Source organism: Barbus barbus, assembly GCF_936440315.1.
Source record: "Barbus barbus genome assembly, chromosome: 16".
In the NCBI taxonomy this organism is placed as follows: domain Eukaryota; kingdom Metazoa; phylum Chordata; class Actinopteri; order Cypriniformes; family Cyprinidae; genus Barbus; species Barbus barbus.
In genome coordinates this window covers 12,423,413-12,437,906 of record NC_136744.1, presented here as the reverse complement: position 1 = coordinate 12,437,906, position 14,494 = coordinate 12,423,413, and the positions used below count along the sequence as shown (strand labels likewise).

At 38.1% G+C, this 14,494-nt stretch overlaps 1 protein-coding gene across 6 annotated transcripts in view; it reads right to left on the bottom strand.

The window, feature by feature from the left end:
• Positions 1 to 109: 109 nt before the first annotated feature.
• Positions 110 to 14,494, bottom strand: part of LOC306882525 (centrosomal protein of 170 kDa-like) — a 47,967-nt gene continuing 33,582 nt past the window's right edge. Inside the window, exons 10-20 of one of the 6 annotated variants that reach the window (XM_079437210.1) lie at positions 11,978 to 12,079; positions 11,063 to 11,198; positions 8,767 to 10,260; positions 7,628 to 7,675; positions 6,287 to 6,527; positions 3,616 to 3,775; positions 3,335 to 3,511; positions 2,981 to 3,069; positions 2,184 to 2,277; positions 2,056 to 2,107; positions 117 to 1,787 (exon numbers count right to left, since the gene is read on the bottom strand). In XM_079437210.1, coding sequence (XP_079293336.1) covers positions 1,546 to 1,787; positions 2,056 to 2,107; positions 2,184 to 2,277; positions 2,981 to 3,069; positions 3,335 to 3,511; positions 3,616 to 3,775; positions 6,287 to 6,527; positions 7,628 to 7,675; positions 8,767 to 10,260; positions 11,063 to 11,198; positions 11,978 to 12,079 — 2,835 coding nt within the window. In that variant the 3' untranslated portion in view covers positions 117 to 1,545. Of the gene's footprint in view, positions 1,788 to 2,055; positions 2,108 to 2,183; positions 2,278 to 2,980; positions 3,070 to 3,334; positions 3,512 to 3,615; positions 3,797 to 6,286; positions 6,528 to 7,627; positions 7,676 to 8,766; positions 10,261 to 11,062; positions 11,199 to 11,977; positions 12,080 to 14,494 lie in introns of all 6 variants that reach the window. The other 5 variants (XM_079437213.1, XM_079437212.1, XM_079437211.1 and 2 more) reach the window with 5 other exon arrangements.

The window sequence follows — 14,494 nt, the reverse complement described above, 5'->3', positions numbered from 1 at the left end:
TTCTTTGTAGATACAATTTGGAGAATTTATTTTTGTAAATAAAATTTTAAATGCACCATTTTGTATATAATATCAAATTATTTCAGCTGAACAACACACAACTCCACTTCGAAATTAAACAAAAACTTGTTTTAATATGCTGTTCCCCCCCTTTATTGAGAATATGCAAACTTATGTAAAAAAAGGAAAAAAGTGCCATAATTAAATGTTTTGAAACAAAAATAAATAAAAAATACATTAAAACAATAAAAAAAACAAGCACTTTATCTGCCGTCCACCCTCTCATACAGGTTTTTTTTTGTCAGAGGGGCGTCCCACTGGAAAGGCATCTTGTAGAGAGTACAGCAGGATTTAGTGCTGACCTAATCGTTTTAGTGCCCTGAATTGACTACTTCATTTCACATTACGCCTTTGATGTGCAAAATGAAACGGTTTCACAATGAATCAAGTCTTGTCATCCTCAAAGACCGAAAGACTAAGCTGAAAATACTGGGCACTTAGTGACATCATACATGTAGAAAACACACAAAAAAGCCCACTGTATGTATTCTGTCAGGTACCAGTCTGCACTATCGTCTAAGTCTACAGTTACACTATATGCCAGAAATACTCTTCCTACTGGGCTCCTAAAGAAAGGCCTAGTAAGTGGTTCAGGTTTACACCAACATCCTCCCAAAATACAGACAAGCAGCAGAAGGAAAGAAACAGGACACAGTAAACGTACACAGAGAGGTGGAACATTTTCATGAGAAGGCGGCTAGTAGGTATCATGAAGCGTCATGAAGACACAGATGTCCGGCTATGCAGGATGTTAGTAGACACACGCTTATAATCATAAGGCTGATTCGGCTGTGCTGATCAAGGGAGCATAAAATCGATTTAGCCAGGGTGCAGCTTACCAGTCCATTAGTGCATGCCATGCATTTTTCCCTCTCTTTGTGTTTTTGTAATTGAAAGCTACACAATTTTGCAGAGACTTGCAATGGATATTTCAAATTCCAATGATACGGAATTCTTCATTGCATTCCAAAAAATAAAATAAAAATCAAAACCCTTATTAAGCTAATTTAGAATAGCTTGAATGCACAAAAATGTAACATTAAAACATTTGTCAAAAACTACAGTTATCTAAATAGACAAATTTCAAAATACAATTGAGGAGTTTGCGCATAGTCTGTTGCATTCAGTCTGGTAAACTGTGCAGAACGTGTTATCAAAGAAAGGTAAGCTCAGAGGAGAGCAGACAGGCACTGGAGTTGTTTTTGTCCGTTCACGAGGGATCCGTCTGGCAGTTCATTGGCCTTGCTTCCTGTCACATGCAGCTGTGTGTGTTTTGGTGCGGTTTTGCTTAGCCGAGCTAAGCGGCCAGTCCAGATACACGGGTGTGATTCTAAAGGTTACACTACAGGGTAAAACAACAAACAGACCTCATACAGATTGCTGTAGAAGGGTACATAGTACATTATACATACACATATAAGATCCATTCAGGAACAAGTTACAGTATGTAGTTTTATTAGTCCAGTTTACTAAAAGAAAGTCTTTTTATTTGCTAGAGATGCCACTCTCCTCTCCGGTGGGATGTGTGCGGTTGAAGTTGAGTCCTACGCTGGGTTTCTCTGGGCTGGGGCTGATCGTTGTTGGCGGCGGCTGAGGGGCTCCGTTACTGGGCAGAGGCCCCCATACGCCCCCAGGACTGCTTTTGGGTTTGGGGGTGGTTGGACTGGTCAGGCCGAGGCTGGTCAGAGCATCAAGGGTTCCATCAGGGTCCACCATCACATTTATAACTGCAGGGATAGAGACGCATCAGAAAGAGTGAAGGTGTGTGTATTTTATTTTGCTACATCTGCATATAATTATTTAAATTAGACCAAAAACATCATGAGTTGACTTTGATGAAACAGTCAGAAGTAATATAAATATATATCAAATACTAAAAAAATAAAATAAAAAAAAAAGCATCTCGAAAATAGAAATGTTAGATTATTAAGGCGAGCTAAATTTATCTGCATTGTGCCGCTGTTGCATTTAGTGTAGACATGGAGTAAGTCTTACCTTGAAGCTGTTTTTCTACCCTCTTCAGCTCTGTTAGTATAGATGAAATATCCTAGATGGTAGAAAGAATAATTAGGAGTACAGGTCAATGTATATTACTGTAAGACATTCAGCATTAAGGGACTTACCTTGTTTGTAGTTTTGGGAAGTGGAACTTCATTGTCCAGACAGAGTTTACTCTCAATATCATCCCAGTTCCTGTCTTTGTCCTTGAACAATATCCTTTAAAAATACGAATAAGCAAAATAAGCTATATTACTAAATTGACCTTAAATGTTTTAAATAGTTTCAAATGTTTAAAAAAAAAAAACAGAGATTACATTTATAGCTTTTAGCAGTTATAGTATACAAAATGTAAAACTGTAATATAAGCAGTGCATTCCTATAGAAAACCATGTAATGTTTTAAAACAGGGCTTCTCAAACTGATAAACTTCATGATTCCAGAACTTTCAAGATCTGTATGTTCTTAAAGTATTTATAGGGCAAAAAATAATATTGATTTAGCATCTTATTTAAAGCATTTTATTTTTTAAATTTTTATATATATATATTTTAGCACATGAAAATGTGTGTTACTGCTCCATTAACTATATTCTAGTACAGAATAAGAAGTAGCAAAATGTTGTGAAATAAAGTACCTTTGACAATGTAAGTAAAAAAAGTTAAATAAAATGACTTGGAGTTATTTGTGTCCATTAACTTGAATTAGGTATGACACAAATTACATTTTTTAGTTCTATAATTATTCAGTGTGACTTTAAAATCAAATCAAAAATACAATATAGTAATTATTAATACAATATATAGTAGGTTTAATGTAAGACTGTTTTATTTCTGTAACATTATCAGCAATTATAAAATGACCGTTTATGTAATTTGGTTTAATGAGGGACACAGTACACATCTATGACTCTATGACTGACCTGATTTTGCCAGCGGTTTTATCTACGGACTGTCGGATTTTGGAAGACAATTGGGAAACCGATGTCAGCAATAAACTGTCTAGCACCGCCTGCAAAAGAACAACCATCAGGATCGTGTCAATCAATAATTTACCAAACAAACAACATCCAGTCAATAAAACACTGAGGTAATTCAACTTAATCACACCATATCAGTTTTCACATCACCACTCACATGCCAGGCTACACTGAACAAGACGTTCTCCTCTGGAGCCACAAACGCACACTTACAAACAAATAGCTCACCTGAAGTCTGCCGAATCATTCACGAACACACATTCATAAAGCCTGAAAGATGAAAGAAGTGGTTCATACCGGTCTCACCTCGTCCCGGTTCCAGGTACGTCTGCGCAGGGCTGCCTGAGGGTCCAGGCTGTCCGGGGCTCGGGGACGAAGCTCCACTGGTCTGCCATTGACCTCTGAGGCTTTAGTGTGAACTACAGGGGGAATCTTCCTGAAGTTTAGACTTTCGTCAAAAACTCTCTCAACCAGCTGCAGAAATGAACAAGAAACGCATTGAGAAGAAGCACCATGCAAACTAAAAAAAACATCTTGAAAGTGAGTAATGCAGTTTAGTGAAAGGCAGTGAGATATACCTCCTCTCTGGTGTCGATGGCAGAGCCCGGTGTGGTCGCGGCTGTGCTGACCGTGGTGCTGGGCGCAGTGCCGGAGGAACTGACCGAGTCGATCTCGCCCGCCACGTCATGGATCTCTCGTGCTAGGACAGCCAGGTCCTTGGCGAGGTCCTGGCTGATCCTGCGCACACAGGGAAATAACCTGTAAACATTCAGATGGGTGTCTAGACTAGGGGTGCACAAATACACACACATCATGCAAATAACAACACAGACTCACATTAGGTAGTCCCTACTCTACTCATGCACATGCTTATATATGCAATCCCATAGCAAATTAAAAAAAAAGTAAAAAGTAAAGTCGTGACGTATTGTCAAGTATGGTGACCCATACTCGAAATTGGTGCTCTGCGTTTAACCCATCCAAGTGCACACACACAGCAGTGAGTAGTGAACAAATGCGCACACACACACACACACACACACGGTGAACACACACCCGGAGCAGTGGGCAGCCATGCTGCAGCGCCCGGGGAGCAGTTGGGGGTTCGGTGCCTTGCTCAAGGGCATCAAGGGCACCTCAGTCGTGGTATTGAGGGTGGAGAGAGCGCTGGACATTCCCTCCCCCCACCTACAATTCCTGCCGGCCGGGGGCTCGAACTCGCAACCTTTCGATTACGAGTCCGACTCTCTAACCATTAGGCCACGACTTCCCCGACTTCCACGACTTATTAACATATGGTATGGATGACATGCATCACATGCATTATTTATAATATCAAAAATACACTACCGTAAAGTTTTGGGATAAGTATGGTTTTTTGTTTCGTACTTTAAGCAGCAAGGACGCATTAAATTGGTCAGCTGATAAATTGACAGTTAAAACTTTTACATTGTTACAAAAGGTGGCTTTTTCAAACAACTTCTTTTCTTTTGAATTTTTGAAAAGATTCCCATAGAAAATGCATCAGGGTTTCCTCAGAAATATTTCTCGAGCAGCAAATCAATATTAGAATTGCTTAAGTATCATGTGACACTGAAGACTGGAGTAATGATGCTGAATATTCAGCTTCGACAACACAGGAATAAATTATCATTTAAAATATATTAAAATAGAAAACAGTTATTTTAAATTATAACAATATTTCACAGTTCTATTGTTTCTATCCAATAAATGCAGATTTTGTGAGCATAAAAGATTTCTTTCTTAAACAATAGAAAAAATCTTACTGAACCTAAACTTTCCATTAGTGTATATAATATTATAACATGGTAAATACATCAAGAATTGCTCATTACATATTAATTGCACATTTGTTGTATTTAGGCTTTGATTGATGTTAATTATTCTGGTGTTGAAATATTTAAATGGTTTTATAATAACCACAAGGTGGCAGTATTGCTACATGAACAAACAACAAATATATGGCATGTAGGTTGCTAAAGATGCAATGTGTTGCTTTTGTGTGAAAAAATTTATTAAAATTCACACAGTATTTTATTCTTCCTTAAAACACATATAAACTTATGTGAGACCCTGCCTGGACCACATAACCAGTCTTAAGTGTCAATTTTTAGAAATTCAGATTTATACATCATCTGAAAGCTGAATAAATAAGCTTTCCATTGATGTATGGTTTGTTAGGATCGGACAATATTTGGCCGAGATACAACTATTTGGAAATCTGTAATCTGAGGGTGCAATGCATATTACTGATCAAAAATGAAGTTTTTATATATTTACAGTTAGAAATTTACTAAATATCTTCATGGAACATGGTCTTTACTTAGTATCCTAATGATTTTTGGCATAAAGGAAAAATCGATAATTTTGACCCATACAATGTATTTTTGGCTATTGCTACAAATATACCCCAGCGACTGGTTTTGTGGTCAAGGGTCACATATTACACATATAAATGAATGAATAACATTATGTCCACTCACATTAAGATAAAGACACCAGTCACAAAAGTAGACTAATAAAATCAGATTTTACACCGAATGGGTTGCCTTGCTGAGATCACATGAGCAGCTGTATTAAACTACTTTGGTCACCCCACAGTTACTGGACACAGGCATTTACAGAGTCAATTAACCACAAACACTGCATTTTTAGCTAGTAACTAAAAACTTTAGCTTTTTGCGAACAGGAAATAAGGGGTTAATGAGAGATTAAAACTAACTAAAATGTCAAAAACAATATGAAAATGTGTGAAAGAGCGAGCTTGTGATCAGCTTACATTAGTGTTTGCCCTGCAGCAGTGGATTTGAAGACAGTCTCTCTTATTGCTGTTCCAGCTGTAACTAATGCTACATGAGGACATCTCCTGAGATAACCGACTATATGCCTGCATGTAACGCCAGCACTGAGCGCCCACTTTTTCAGTGGCCTTGCTTCTCAATGCATTCCACCTATTCATTTTTTCCACAGAGATTTCAGAAGATTTTTCATTAAAGAGATCTAAACCTTGAAGCACAGCAACCGGTTCTGAGATGAATCACAGCCTACGTTTTTTCTGATTTTCAAAAAATGTTTACTTCAAATCTAAGGAATATCTCATGAGATAACACTGAAAGAACAGTCAAGCATAACATAAAGATAACTACATACAGTTTTTGTGTCAAGTAACTGTGGGGCACTTTAATAATATTTTTGTGTGTATAAGAAGGACACGGAGTTGATGAGTACCTGGCGATCTCCTCGCTGTGGGCTGTCCAGTCTCGTATGTACTCCTCCTGTTCTTTCATCCTGTTCTTGAGGAGGAGACCCCCAGGGCTAGTCGTGACCGAAGCGGGACCACCCAGCCTGCTGGTGCGAAGGGTGGTGCCCGGCCGTAGGCGAATGTGTTTGGGAGAGTTCCGGTTAGAACCAAACTCATCCTCAGAGGTAGAGGCATATTCAGGAGGCAGCCGTCTCCACCGGTTAGTGGCTGAAAAAAGAGAGAGGTATGACTGAAATGCTTACAGAAACACAATTAATATCGAACAATAAAGTTCCATATGAATTGAGGGCATGGCTACAGGTATCCATATTTCAAAAAGACCTTTAAGAGCAGTTAATGTATGAGTATTTTTGTCAGCATTACACACGCAGTCTTCAAACGGCTTGTATCTCTATTACATGATGCAAAAATCTTCTTCCCCACTGGCTCAAGGTTTATAAACATGGAAAATATCTATTATTGTATTTAAAATTCAAGTATAACAATCTTCTTGGTGCTTCAAGTTTGTATTTGTACTTTATATTACTGTACACAGTTCTCATTAAAAACCTTGTTTCAACTGGGGATGGAGTAGTTATGAACTGTAGTTAAAATTATGTCTAAAAAGTTTAAAATAAACCCCTCAGCACAAAAGAAGTTGAATATTGCAGCTATCCTGCAGAGATCAAACAGCAAAGCTCTTCTAACCAACTATCTCTAAAATATGACACTAGCAAGTGATGAAAAGGATATTTGGGATGATGGTTTTGGTTAAGATCTGGATTGGCACTGTAAAGTTTCTGGGTTTTATTCAAAATAAGTGTCCTTCATAAACTCCAGGATGTTTGCGTTTGAAATGAATGTTTTCTTTGCGCCTGCAAAGCTGTTTGCTGTCATGTTGTTTTAACTTTATGCCACCAGGGGGTATGTGTTTAACATCCACTGACCCTCATTTCTTATTGCTCAGTGCTTGCATCAGCGTATGAGACACAACTTTCTGATTTTGACTGTGTGGCATTAAAGGGCAAACATCTAAGAAGCCATCATTTCAGTTAATATTAACATAATTCATTACTCAGTTCCCTCAGACCACTGAATCTGCTAATATCCTTAAAAATCTTTCCTCTAAAGCACTTAAATATTAGTAGGCCAATGTGAAAGCAAACAAACTGAGATCCTTTTCATCACAGCTGAGTGAAAAAAATAAAATAATGAAATAACACATAGATTGTACTAAGATTTAAAAGCATGCCAAGTTTTAGTTTCAGCGCTCACACACACACACACACACACACACACACACACAGAGCCCAGATATGTTACAGTACCCATGGGCTCCTCCTCTGCAAGAACACTTTCAGGCTCAAGTTGAGTTTCTGTGTAAAATGGGATCTTTATAAATATCACAAGCATGCAGAGACAGACAATTACAGACAAACATGACTAATGACAAGTGATCCAGTCCACATGAAACAACAAGAAAAATGCACTGCTAAAATCTGCTGAATGCTAAATGTCTCATTAAGAACTTAGTTAAAACAACTAGACAACTGTGTAGTTTTTATAGGTTGCAGATTTTTTAACAGAAAATAGTTATTTTAATGACTTGGAATGAAAATGCACCCCATTTTTTTTCTGAAACGGATCTTGATGATTGTGTTAACAGTTCATTTGTGCATTTTTAATTTTAATATACATATTAATTATAATACAGAGTATCATAACTCGATCTTCCAAATATTTTTCGATACTATGGAAGTCGACTTTTTGGTTACCAAAATTCTTCTTTTGTGTTCAACAGAAGAGAGAAACACATACAGGTTTGATATGATATATGATGGTGAGTAAATGATGGCAGAATTTTCATTTTTGGATGAGCTAACTATTATATAACTAAAAAAATAAAAACCTTGCTACGTGCACTAACTGAGACTTGTTATAGCACTTGCGTATCATTGCTCTTTTGTTGATATTGATTGCTTCCATTGTCCTCATTTGTAAGTTGCTTTGGATAAAAGCATCTGCTACATGACATGTAATGTAAATGTAACTATCCCTCTGATGTTTTTATTGTTCATCAGCCCATAAAAAATCATTCTGAAAGTGATTCTAACGTAATTGTTCATGATGGTGTCATTATTGTTATAGCTGTATTGTAGAATTCACAATTCTCCAAAAGTTAGAACAACTTTATAGTTTTATCCTAAAAATGCAAAACTGACACAGCACAGCATTCTGTCAGTACACTAATTTAAGCCCTGCTTAAATTATATATATTGTACATATAGATATAAACTTGTTGACCTGAATAGTGAGTTGTCAGACTACATAAACACAGTACTGATCTGTTTCTTTATCTCAAATTGGCAAATCACCTCACTTCTGCTTTCTGCACCTGCTAAGTAACATTTCCAAACATGCAGCAGCTACACGAGTATATTAATATTACTATTGCATTCCTCCTCACCTGATGGGGCGCTGTTGACAGGTGTTGTCTTCGGCTTGGGGTCCGTTAGTTTGGAGACACTATTAGCCCTCATGCGTGCAGTTAGCTTGCTGTCCGGTGCTTGCTGATTTGGGCTTCTCAGTCCCAGACGAAGTGCCGTCTCTGCAGACAGCCGTGTCGCCGTGGTCCTACTGACCGTGGCCTCCGAATCGCTCCGTGCTGAAAACGAGCCGAGTCTTGTGCGCCGTGGTTGCGCTAGCATGTCGATGCGTGACTGCGCCTTCCTCCCCGACGGTGGTTTGGAAGTGGAACTGGTGGTGGACACCTCAGACGCCACCGAGACCCTGTCCGCATCAGCCAGGTCCGTATCCGACGTGTCTCCAAGCCGAGCCCTGCGCAACAGGGACGCCCTCGTGGGACGGGGCTGCGGAAGACCAGCCTGTTTCGCGAGGGCTGCGGTGCTAGTTTGCAGTGTCTTGCTAGGTTTTGCAGACCTTGTGGATTTGCTGGTATCAAGCTTGGACTGCAAAAGGTCTTCGGTAGAGGTGAAGTGACCTTTGGTGAGTGAGCGACTGGAATACATCTCCTGATCCGAGGACAGGATGTCTGAGATGGCTAACGAGGAAGTCTGATCGTCATCAGTGAGATCTTGGGACAGTTGGCGGCCACGGGAGGACGTCTGTACTGAACGACGAGTATCTGAGCGGCTTTCTGTGGTCTTGGACTTTGTTTTCCTCTCAAGACGCTCCCTTGCGCTGGTTGTGGTTTTCGATGTGGTGCTTGCATTGCTTTTCTCTCTATAAAGGCTGCTGAGGGATCGACGCTTCTGAACTGCCTTTCGATCGCCCTCGGCTGCCGCCTGGCTGACCGTGCTGGCCGTGTCGATATCGGATTCGGGGGATAAAGGGCAGGCTGGGGGCACTACCGGGTCCAACTTTTTCTCATCGCGGAGTTTAGCCTCAAGGAAAGCCATGACAGCTTCAGTGTCCTTGAGAAGAGTCGCCGTGTCCATGCTGCCCACCGAGTCGCTTCGCTCCCTTCCTCCATTCTGCCGGTTGATGCGAGGAATCATTTCTATTGGGACGTTACCGCTGGGCTTCTCAATTGTAAAACTACCCTGCCTCACCAGCGGCTTCCCAGACCTCTCCCCATCACTTTCTTTACTCTTGTCCTCAGAACGCCTCCTGCGACTCTCCTCTGATGCTCTCCTCTCTCCACTTCCCAGGGGGCGCACAGATGACTGTTTTCCTGCCTTCCCGTCATGCTGGATGCCCTTGGATTGGCTAGACACAACGTCCTTGTTGTCCAGAGTGCCAATGCACTCGCCATCACCTTTATGGTCATTGTGGCTTTCTTTTTCTTGGGGTTCTGTGTCCTGCTTCTCACCAATCTCAGAGCGCTTGATCTTCTCCTCTGAGGGAAGCTGTGGTAGAGTCCTTCTTTTGCGCTCAGCTTGGCTGGAAGTAGTGGAGCCAGTGCTCTTGATAGATATGCCGGCCTCAAATGCATCACCATCTGAAGTAAGAAAAGAAAATATATATTAAATGCAACCGTATATACAGTACTGTTCAAAAGTTTGGGCTCCATAAGATTTTAATTTTTTAAGTAATTAATACTTTCATTCAGCTAGGATGTAATAAATAGAACAAAAGTAATTAATTTATAATGCTACAAAAAAACAATCGTTAACACTAGTATAAGGATCAATTCTCACTATTAACTAGTTGCTTATTAGCATGCCAATTATTAACATACTGGATGTTTATTAGTACTTATAAAGCGCACATTCTGCATGACCATATTCTACATACAATCCTACCCAATACCTAAATTTAACAAGTACCTTACTAACTATTAATAGGCAGCAAATTAGCAGTTTATTGAGGCAAAAATCATATTTAATGGTTTGTTAATAACGAGAATTGGACCTTAAAATAAAGTGTGACAAAAAATTCTATGGCACTGAAGACTGGAGTAGTAGTTGCTGAAAATTCTGCTTTACCATCACAGGAATAAAATATATTAAAATAGAAAACAGTTATTCATAACTGTAGTAATATTTGACAATATTACAGTTTTAACTAGACTTCTCTTTGACAATATTACTGTTATAAAGAGAACATTTCAACGGTAGTGTACATATACATTAAAAATACATAATAAATAATAGAGCAGTTTGGCTCACAAGATTGTGATATAATGACAATGCTGAACTGAATAAAATTAAATTCTAAGATATAAGCTATTAAATTATTGTACCATTCATTGGTGCAATACCAGTTATTGGGCGATACGTTCATACAATTCAGTAAATTACCTCGCTCTTGATGGACAAAAGCCGGTGGTTCTGCCCCAGAGCCCTCTGGGTCTGTTCTCATTTGATTAGCAGCTAAACTGGCCCACTGTGAAACCCAGCGAGGGCTGCCGACTGCAACCGAATCCTCCACAAGTCTCTATAAATGAACCAAAGATGTTTCGCTAGTCAGTACTAATCACTTGAATTACCCCTACAATAGTTGTCTGTGGTCCAGTTCAGCACACAGTGATACATTGGCTTTCTGCTACATGATGTGGAGTCTGCATTATATTTTTAATGTCTTTTCCAAACAAACTACACTTATTTTGATTATGTTAGCCTTAGTAAGCGCCATTGAAATAGTTGAACAACAATATTCAGAAAACTCTCTCTGTTCATGCTAGTGTGAAGACTGGGTGTAAACATGGCATGGATCCACAACAAGAATTCAAAACAAGGACTCATTGTAGCCTTATTCTTGTATGTGTGTGTGTGTGTGTGTGTGTGCAGATATTGCCTTAAGGCAGAAGACTACTACTTCTCATTCCCAAACTGGGTCAGTGAGCAAGTGGCCAGTTCTCAGTCTAACAAGGAAGTGGTCAGTGGAGGGAGTGACTGACAAATCACAGTGTCAGTATACCTGAAAATCCTTTCCATGTAACATTAAACCCAATCATTCAAACTAGAATGTCAAAAGCAGTTTCAAATACAGTGCAGTCATAGACCAAAACAAATTAGAAACACATTAGAAACAACCTGGTTTCTGTTACATGTAAATCTGCTGATGAAATCAACAACTATACGCTGCAAATGATGAAAACCTGTTACTTTGATAAAAGACAGCTGTTTATCATGCAGAATAGTTCATGCAAGAGCATTAATCTAAACGAATGACAACATGATGTAGACGTGTTATAAAGGTGCTTCAGTCTTTACCTCAGACACAGTGGAGCTGAGCTTCTTGCCGTCCTTCACTTTTCCACTGGCTTCTCGTTGTTCAGGGCAACCACGATTCTGAGAGTCCTCCACCCCAAACACCTACACATGACAAACACAAAACACATGCAGGAGAATCAAGAGCTGCTGCTCTTACTGGCGAGCTGTGACACAATGGCAGCACCTATGTGGCAAAAAGGGTTCACTGCAGACTCCATAGCAACAGAGCCAGAACAACATCTTGGGGAAAAAAAACAAACAGGAAGTATTAATGTCAGTTCAATAGAAACACCTACACAACACAGGATGTTAAAAAGCAAACTTAACGTCAGCTTTATTGACAGCGAGTCTGTATAAAACGAATATTTCTGTCTATCCACCTGACTATTTACTGATCCATCCATTAGGGCTGGATGATATTGAATATTCACCACATATGTGACCCTGGACCACAAAACCAGTCATAAGTAGCACGGGTATAATTGCAGCAATAGCAAATTTATAGCAATATTTTACTTTACTTACTTTACTTTTGTCATTTAGCAGACGCTTTTGTCCAAAGCGACTTACAAATAAGAAAAAGTAACTAAAACTAAAAAGTTACAACTCTATAAATACTATCTACCCACATATTTAAGAAAATAAAGAAATTAAATAAAATTAACACATGCATATAACAACAACATTTCAATAATAAACATATCAATGAAAAAATTAAATAAAAAGCTACTACTATCCCTTGCCGGTGTCCCTGCCCGGTGGAGTCGCACGGTAGAGTCGATGGTCTTTACACTCTTTGGTCTTCACACTAAGAGGGCTTCACACGACGACTGCCGCGACCGCTGCCGCGGTATAATAACCTTCATTATACCAATCTAACAAATGATCATTTCAATTCAGCTGGACCCACTTTCCTGTTTATCAACTACAAATGGCCAAGCAAGTGCACACACTGACAAGATACACGATACAGTACGAGACCAAACGCGATTTCAGCAACTCTCATCCTAGTAAACAAAATAAGCGTTTCCTAGCAACGGCAAATGCGCTAAACACTGAGTCAAGTAAATACACTTACGAGCTGATTTTAAACTTCCGCTGTTTAAAATGTTTATTTTGTAAATTTCATACTGTAAATATATCAAAACTTAATTTTTAATTAGTAATATGCATTGCTAAGAACTTAATTTGGACAACTTTAAAAGGCGGTTTTCTCAATATTCAGCCAAATATTGTCCTATCATAACAAACCATACATCAATCGAAAGCTTATTTATCAGATGATGTATAAATCTCAATTTCAAAAAATTGACCCTTATGACTGGTGTTATGGTCCAGGGTCACATATTGTTAATTATTTTAGAATTAATTTAATCTGCATTTAATTTGGTTTTTAATATAATTTTTAAGTTTCCTAAAGACTTAATTGTTCAAAAAGTTAGTAAGATTTTTTAAAATAAATTAATACTTTTATTTAACAAGTACCCACTAAATTAATCAAAAGTAAAGACATGTATAATGTTAAAGAATCAAATAATCACATATCACGTTTTCCACAAAAATATTAAGCAGCATAACATTGATAAAAATAAGAAATTTTTCTTGAGCTGCAAATTAGCATATTATAATGAATTCTGAAGCATCATGTGACACTGAAGTCTGTAGTAATGTCTGAATGAAAAGTCAACTTTGACATCAAAGTAATAAATTACATTTTTAAATATATAATATTCAAATAGAAAACATTTTTAGTTGTAAAAATACTTCACAATATTACAGTTTTGGTGTATATTTGAACACATAAATGCAGCCTTGTTGAGCATAAAAGCCTTCTTTGAAGAAAAAAAACAACAACCCCAAACTTTTGAACAGTAGTGTAAATATCGAGATTTCTAATGGAAATCACCAGATGGCTGAAAATGTTAAGAATTTTTTATTCACCCATCATTTATAGCTGAAAACAACTAAATGTGAAATATTCTTCTGTTTTTCATTGTATTTTTAAAATAAATGCATGAACATTCATAAACACTCCATAAGTAATAGCACACAGATGTGCATTAAAAGGCAACGCTTATAAACTCACTGAAGATAAAATGAATAAAGGAGGAGTTGATTGGTTGGCCACATGAGAGCCATTATAAAGCCATTAGACAGAGAGCTTCACAGCAAGATGCACTCAAACTGCTTGATGTTCAGAGACACATTTCCAGGATAAACACAACATTCACAATGCACTCAAGAGAGCATGTTGAGGATCATTACAGTGCTTGTAACTAAGGCTGTTTTGTTTTAACATTCTGACCTCTAATATACAGGTGCTGGTCATAAAATTAGAATATCATGAAAAAGTTTATTTATTTCAGTAATACCATTCAAAAAGTGAAACTTGTATATTAGATTAATTCATTACACGATATATTTCAAATGTTTATTTCCTTTAATTTTGATGATTATAACTGACAACTAATGAAAGTCCCAAATTCAGTATCTCAGAAAATTAGAATATCAATTAAG